Raw genomic sequence first — 8,551 nt, forward strand, 5'->3', positions numbered from 1 at the left:
CATTAATAAGAGGAGGGAGAAGAACCATATGGTCCTCTCAATTGATGCAGAAAAAGCATTTGACAAAATACAACATCGTTTCTTGATTAAAACTCTTCAGAGTATAGGGATAGAGGGAACATTCCTCAAGTTCATAAAATCCATCTATGTAAAACCTACAGCAAACATCATCCTCAATGGGGAAAAGCTGAGAGCCTTTCCCTTAAGATCAGGAACATGTCAAGGATGCCCACTCTCGCCACTATTGTTCAACATAGTACTAGAAGTCCTAGCAACAGCAATCAGACAACAAAAAGAAATAAAAGGTATTCAAATTGGCAAAGAAGAAGTCAAACTCTCTCTTTTTGCAGACGACATGATACTTTATGTGGAAAACCCAAAAGACTCCACCCCCAAATTACTAGAACTCATACAGCAATTCAGTAATGTGGCAGGATACAAAATCAATGCACAGAAATCAGTTGCTTTCTTATACACTAACAACGCAACTGTAGAAAGAGAAATTAGAGAAATTATTCCATTTACAATAGCACCAAGAACCATAGGAATAACCTAACCAAATAGGTAAAAGATCTATACTCTAGGAACTACAGAACACTCATGAAAGAAATTGAAGAAGACACAAAACGATGGAAAAATATTCCATGCTCATGGATCGGAAGAATAAACATTGTTAAAATGTCTGTGCTACCCAGAGCAATCTATACCTTCAATGCCATCCCAATCAAAATTCCAATAACATTTTTCAAAATGCTGGAACAAACAATCCTAAAATTTGTATGGAATCAGAAAAGACCCCGAATCGCTGTGGAAATGCTGAAAAAGAAAAACAAAGCTGGGGGCATCACGTTGCCTGATTTCAAGCTATATTACAAAGCTGTGATCACCAAGACAGCATGGTACTGGCACAAAAACAGACATACAGACCAATGGAACAGAATAGAGAACCCAGATATGGACCCTCAACTCTACGGTCAAATAATCTTTGACAAAGCAGGAAAAAACATGCAATGGAAAAAAGACAGTCTCTTCAATAAATGGTGCTGGGAAAATTGGACAGCCACTTGCAGAAGAATGAAACTCGACCATTGTCTAACACCATACACAAAGATACACTCAAAGTGGATGAAAGACCTCAATGTGAGACAGGAATCCATCAAAATCCTAGAAGAGAACATAGGCAGTAACCTGCTTGACATCGGCCACAGCAACTTCTTTCAAGATACATCTCCAAAAGCTAGTGAAACAAAAGCAAACATGAACTTTTGGGACTTCATCAAGATAAAAAGCTTCTGCACAGCAAAGGAAACAGTCAACGAAACAAAGAGGCAACCCACAGAATGGGAGAAGATATTTGCAAATGACACTACAGATAAAGGGCTGGTATCCAAGATCTATAAAGAACTTCTCAAACTCAACACCTAAAAAACAAATAATCAAGTCAAAAAGTGGGCAGAAGATATGAAAAGACACTTCTCTGAAGAAGACATACAGATGCCTAACAGACACATGGAAAAATGTTCATCATCATTAGCCATCAGGGAAATTCAAATCAAAACCACATTGAGGGCGCCTGGGTGGCTCAGTTGGTTAAGCCACTGCCTTCAGCTCAGGTCATGATCCTGGAGTCCCAGGATCGAGTCCCGCATCGGGCTCCCTGCTCGGCAGTGAGTCTGCCTCTCCCTCTGACCCTCCTCCCTCTCATGTGCCCTTTCTCATTCTCTCTCTCTCAAATAAATAAATAAAATCCTTAAAAAAAAAAAATCCACATTGAGATACCACCTTACACCAGTTAGAATGGCCAAAATGGACAGGGAAAGAAACAACAAATGTTGGAGAGGTTGTGGAGAAAGGGGAACCCTCTTACACTGTTGGTGGGAATGCAAGTTGGTACAGCCACTTTGGAAAACAGTGTGGAGGTGCCCCAAAAATTGAAAAATAGAGCTACCCTATGACCTAGCAATTGCACTACTGGGTATTTAGCCCAAAGACACAGTTGTAGTGAAAAGAAGCGCCATATGCACCCCATTGTTCACAGCAGCAATGTCTGCAATAGCCAAACTGTGGAAAGAGCCGAGATGCTCTTCAACAGATGAATGGATAAAGAAGATGTGGTCCATATATACAATGGAATATTACTCAGCCATCAGAAAAGATGAATACCCAGTGTTTACATCAACATGGATGGGACTGGAGGAGATTATGCTAAGTGAAATAAGTCAAGCAGAGAAAGTCAATTATCATATGGTTTCACTTATGTGTGGAACATAAGGAATAGCATGGAGGACATTAAGAGAAGGAAGGGAAAAATGCGGGGGGGGGGAATTGGAGGGAGAGACGAACCATGAGAGACTATGGACTCTGAGGAACAAACAGGGTTTTAGAGGGAATGGGGGAGCGGAGATGGGTTAGCCCGGTGATTGGTATTAAGGAGGGCATATACTCCATGGAGCACTGGGTGTTATACGAAAACAATGGATCATGGATCACCGCATCATAAACCAATGATGTATTGTATGTTGACTAACATAATGAAATTTAAAAAAATAAATAAATAAATAAAAATTTAAAAAGGGGGGAAAAAAGAATTTGTGATATATGCAATGGAATATTATGCTGCCATCAAAAGGAATGAAATGTTGCCATTTGCAAGGACGTGGATGGAACTGGTTAGTATTATGCTGAGTGAAAGAAGTCAATCGGAGAAAGACATATATCATATGACCTCACTGATATGAGGAATTCTTAATCTCAGGAAACAAACTGAGGTTTGCTGAGTTGTGGGGGTTGGGAGGGTAGGGGTGGCTGGGTGATAGACATTGAGGAGCGTATGTGCTATGGTGATTGCTGTGAATTGTGTAAGGCTGTTGAATCACAGACCTACCTCTGGAACAAATAATACATTATATGTTAAAAAAAAAAAAAGAAGAAGATAGGAGGAACTGAAGAATGAAGGGGGGGGAATCGGAGGGGGAGACGAACCATGAGAGACTATGGACTCTGAGAACCAAACTGAGGGTTCTGAGGGGGAGGGGGGTGGGAGGATGGGTTAGCCTGGTGATGGGTATTAAAGAGGGCACGTCCTGAATGGAGTACTGGTTTTTATACGGAAGCAATGAATCATGGAATACTACATTAAAAACTAATGATGTAATATATGGTTATTAACATAACATAATAAGAAAAAAAAAGAGGTAAAGAAATTAGAAAAGAAAAAAACCAAAGTAAACTGAAAACACAACATTCCAAAATCTTTGACCTACCCCAAAAAATCAAACAACAAACAAACAAAAATATCAAATAAAGAATCTAATCTTACAGCTAAAGGAAATAGAAAAAGAACAAACAAAGCCCACCTTGAGTAGTAGAACGGAATAATGAGGATCAGAGCAAAAATAAATAATGTAGATACTAAAAACAAAATAGAAAAAAAATCATTGAAATCAACAGTAGGTTCTATAAAAGGATAAACAAAATTGATACACTTTACCAGACTCATCAAGACAACTACAAAACAAGGACCCAAATACATAACATCAGAGACGAGGAGAAATAACAACTGATATCATGAAATACAAAGTATTATAAAATCATACTATGAAAAAATATATGCCAACAAAGTGGACAACCTATAAGAAATGGATAAATTGCTAGAAACATACAATCTTCCATTACTGAATCAGGAAGGAATAGAAATTCTGAATAGACTGATTAAAAGTAATTGAGAGCACTTGGTGTTACATTCAGTTAATGAATCGTTGAACACTACATCAAAAACTAATGATGTACTATATGTTGGCTAATTGAGTTTAAATTATAAAAAGAAAATGTTATATCCATCCAAAAAAAAGATGTTAACTGGTATTTATCATTAACTCTAGCATGCACATATGTAGTAGCCATATTTTCATAACTCAAATTTGAAAACTAATCTACCAATGAATTGCTGTACCAAGCAACTAGAACTTTCTTGGAGACTAACTTCTGTACAGAAGGAATATTCAATCCTTCTAAAATTATGGAAAACAAATGCTGTGGTTATGATTTGATATCAATAATGCTTTATCTTTTATATTGCATCTATGTTTATAGCGTTACAAAATTATAAGTAATTGAAGTATAATTACTCACACTTGGGAAAGTAATTGAAGTATAATTCCTCATACTTGGGAAATTATTTGAAAACAATATGTAGCATCTTCTATCTTCTCTCTGAAAATGTATAGTGTCAGTCAGTTAAATAGTAGTATAATAAACTGGTTTTCTCTGTGGAAAGGCCATCACTCAACCAACTCAGAGTTCACACTTATTAGCAAATATCCATTTGGACATTACCACCTAGTGTCCTCAAACAAATTATCTAACCTGTTGGTGCCTTAGTTTCTTTCTCTGTAAAATGAGATAATATGAATACCTGCCCTATAGTCAAGAATACTATGGTGTACACTTAAAAAATTGCTAAGAGGTTGATCTCATAATAAGTGTTCCTACCGCAATTAAATAAATTTAACAACAACAGCAACCACTACAACAACAAAAATAATATCTGCTTCAAAGAGTTTACTAAGTTTGAATAAGTTAATATATATAACATCATTAAAACAGTGACTGACATATAATATAAAATAAATAAACAAATACATAAAATATTCAATAAAAAAACAGTGTATTTGTGAATAACAATGCAACCTTCTCCACCTAACCCATGCTGGTTTATTCCTAGATTTGGTAATTTCTTTATTATTTTTTAAGATTTTATTTATTTATTTGACAGAGAGAGAGCAAAAGTGGGTGGGGCAGCAGGCAGAGGAAAGAGAGAGAAGCAGGCTCCCCACTGAGCAGAGAGCCCAACATGGGACTTGATCTCAGGGCCCTGGGATCAAAGGCAGATGTTTAACTGAATGAGCCATGGAGGTGCCCCAATTAGGTAATAATTTCAATCATAGTCCTTCATGTCCTTTGATGTAGGAACACTGAGGGCTTGTTTTCATTGGTTAAAAATTACTGCTCTGGCCAAATGCTGGTTGAATCATGAGCACAAACACATGAACATATTTTGAAGTTTGTACATTTTAACTACTTCAGTGCACAGCTACTTATGTAACACTGTAAGCAAGTGCATGTGAGTGACAGAAACTCTTCCATTTTTACATTCTAGATAAAAAAAAATTGGAGCACCAAATGTTCCTCTATGTCTACTAATTCTGAGGATCATGTACTATATATAATATAATAAATATAAGTTGATGAAGATTTTCCAGCTGAAGAGTTTTCATAGATCCTTATTAGTATAAGCTATGGAAAATTGTATTTTGAACACTTTATTTAAAAAAATAATTCAACATTCTAAAACATTGTATCTCAGGTTTTTTCCTGAGATAGAGTTAAAAATTCATCTTTGAAAGAATACGGATCCATAAAACATTTTGTTTTGTTTTGCTCCACTTTTGTTTCCCATGCGTACAGTATTTTAAATGGAATCATCAAATGTGTGTGTCATGATGGTCCAACAAATTGAGAGGTGATATACACACTACTCAAATATTTTGGAAGTTAAAGAGTGTACATATCTTATGCATTTCATTTGACTGCAACAAAAATATTGTAAACTGATTTTCTAACATTTTTTCCAAAATAATGCAAGATCCTTATTTTCTAGTCATGAAAGAATCGAGTGTGTCAAGAAAAAAAAGGGAATGTCTCCTTTTGAAACCTGATAATTCACAAGTTGTCACAGCTAATTGGAAACTGGTAAACATGCAACTAAGTTTGTGGTTTTATGGAACAGACTCAACAAGGCCCAGCTTACACCCCAAAAGCCCATAATTCCACTTGGAATGGTCCATTCCACTTAGATCAACACTATCCAGCTTATCATCCTCGCTCACCTGGTCTCCAACCAATTGTTGCTCTTCTGCAATTGCTTTCCACTGATTTAACTTTTCTACAATCCAAGTGTGGTCATTTTATTATCATTTGTAAATACCTAGGTTACAAAAGGGCAAGAAATGAGGCTATAAAGTGAACCAGGAAGGAGGTGCTATTGGGACATTTCTCTCCTGCTTGGTCAACCACCTGAACTTTGCTCATGGTGTTCCTTTTCTGTGGCATCATGTCCTTGCCCCTTGAGCAAGAGCCCTGGTCATAGCCTCCTGTACTCATAGGAAGGTAGCATCTAGTCACCATTCAACACTGAGATCTAGGATCTCCTTTCAGCCTCTTTGTTTGGCTGAATTTGCATGTCTCTGCTCTTTCAGGTAGAACTGGTGTGTCCTTATGAGCTGCACCCTTTCCACATGAGCCTCAAAATAATTTATGCATTTTATCACAACTATTTGCACAAGCTACACCTACAGATCAAATTCCTTAGGGGCAGTAGACATTTGTTATTTATGTTAAATTCAGTTAGCTATTAGTTATTATTTTTTATTATAATGTAGCATAATACATGTTTTTTTGAATAAATGAAGGACTGAATGTTTAATGGTCTTCCTCTGCTTCTTTGTACAATAAGTGACATCCTTCAAATCTCAGCTCTGATACCACATTATTCTGGAAAGCTTCCCTAAGCCCTCCTTCTTGGGGTTAATGTTTTTCCCACAGTACTTTCTACCACAATGTACTAATGATTTAAGAGAGGTAACAGCCACTGGATGTCTTCAGGTTTAGAACCTAAAGAACAAAATTGTCCTAATTAAACACAGGCCAACAACTGGATTGTTGCAGTAATGATCAGCCATGTTAACATGTGAATGATTTCCAAGGTTTGTCACTCACACTGCTACCATGAAGCAAGGACAAATTTTTAAAATAGCCAAATTTTGATACTTAATGTTTTATTCCTAAATGATTTCAAATTTACAGAAAATTAGTATGAATAGTAGAATTAGTATGAATATTAATAATAGTACAATAAAGAATTAATATGCCTTTTGCCTAGATTCATGTATTAACATTATACCCCATTTGATTTATCATCTCTCCATCTCTCTCTTATCAGTTGCACACCTTATGATCTTTGTTTCTAAATACCTTGTTATGTATTTCCTATGAATATGAGTATTTTCTCACAGAATTACAGTGCAGTGATAAACTTCAGAAATATGTAACATGGGCACAATACAATTGTACAAATATTTTGAATGAAGAAATGTAAAAATGAATAGCTTTCCAGTACAAGGAAAAATTTCCACCAAAAGGGAGTAATAGGTGATGACACATGGTATGAGAATCTGAAGAAATACATTGGCATGGGATCCTAAAGTTTTAATTTGTAGAGTGAAGGAAAAGAAACAGTACAATCTTTTTTCTACTTTATACTTTCCTGTAAGACAGATCCCACATTCAACATTTTTTTTAGAGCCCTTGTGACATCCTTATTCCTAAGACTATAAATTAAAGGATTCAGAACAGGAGTGAGTATGGTATAAAAGACAGATACAATCATGTCCTTCTCAGGGGTGTGGTAGGAGGCGGGAAGCATGTAGGTATAGACAGCAGCACCATAGAAGAGGATGACCACCATCATGTGGGAAGAACAAGTGGCAAAGGCCTTCTTCCGTCCCTCTGCTGAGTTCATCCTGTGGATGGTGAAGAGGATGAAAGAATAGGAGCTTGAAATGACTGTCACAGGGATGAGGAGCATGAGGACACAACACAGGTACATGAGTGTCTCATAGAGGGAAGTGTCTGAGCAGGAAAGCTTCATTACAGCAGGGACCTCACAGAAGAAATGGTGGATCACCCGGGATCTGCAGAAGGGGAAGGTCATGGTGATGGGTGTGAGCATAAATCCATCCACAGATCCCAGAAGCCAGGAGGAAGACACCAAGAGGAGACACACCCTATGGTTCATGAGGATAGGATAACGGAGTGGATGGCAGATGGCCACATAGCGGTCATAGGCCATGGCAGCAAGAAGAAAAAATTCTGAACCTACTAGTGTCAAATAAAGAAACATCTGCATCCCACACTCAGGGGCTGAGATCTGTTTCACACCCATGACCTGGTCCATGAGCATCTTGGGCACAGTGACAGAAATGTACATCACATCCATGAGAGACAACTGGGTGATAAAAAAGTACATGGGGTTATGAAGGTGAGCATCACAGTGGATCAGAAGGATCAGGATGGTGTTTCCAGACAAGGCCATTAGGAAAACCATGAAAATGACCACACAAAGAAGAGTTGGGTGTTTGGATTGACTGAAGAGTCCCACTAGGACAAAATCTGATCGTCCAGTATGGTTGACCACCCAAGTGGTATTATCCATTAGATTTCACCTGGATCACCAAGGAGAGATGTGGAGTTAATAGATCACTCATGGGATACCACCTGAAATAAAATTTTAGTGACCTTGTGTGTGTATGTTCATGTTTATACACAGCAACCCCATGTGCTAATAAAGGGAAATTCCAAGGACCTGTAAATTGTAGGATTATAAATTACCTGAAATTGAACAAAGGTACTAGAAATTTAGGAATTCACACAAGAAAAATTATTGGTACCTTAGGGACACCTCTGTGGCTCAGTCCAGGAAGCCTCCAACTCT

The 8,551-nt window shown here is 37.3% G+C and overlaps 1 protein-coding gene across 1 annotated transcript; it reads right to left on the bottom strand.

The window, feature by feature from the left end:
- Positions 1-7,309: 7,309 nt before the first annotated feature.
- LOC116626475 (olfactory receptor 2T29-like) lies at positions 7,310-8,272 on the bottom strand. Its single transcript, XM_032395818.1, has one exon. It carries the CDS (start codon positions 8,270-8,272, stop codon positions 7,310-7,312), a length of 963 nt encoding a protein of 320 aa, XP_032251709.1.
- Between the last annotated feature and the right edge of the window lie 279 nt (positions 8,273-8,551).

The sequence above is a fragment of the Phoca vitulina genome, unplaced genomic scaffold (genome assembly GCF_004348235.1).
Source record: "Phoca vitulina isolate PV1807 unplaced genomic scaffold, GSC_HSeal_1.0 scaffold87, whole genome shotgun sequence".
In the NCBI taxonomy this organism is placed as follows: domain Eukaryota; kingdom Metazoa; phylum Chordata; class Mammalia; order Carnivora; family Phocidae; genus Phoca; species Phoca vitulina.

What these genes read in the sequence shown, in the direction of transcription:
- LOC116626475 (XM_032395818.1), bottom strand. Translation starts at nt 8,272, where the DNA reads ATGGATAATACCACTTGGGTGGTCAACCATACTGGACGATCAGATTTT.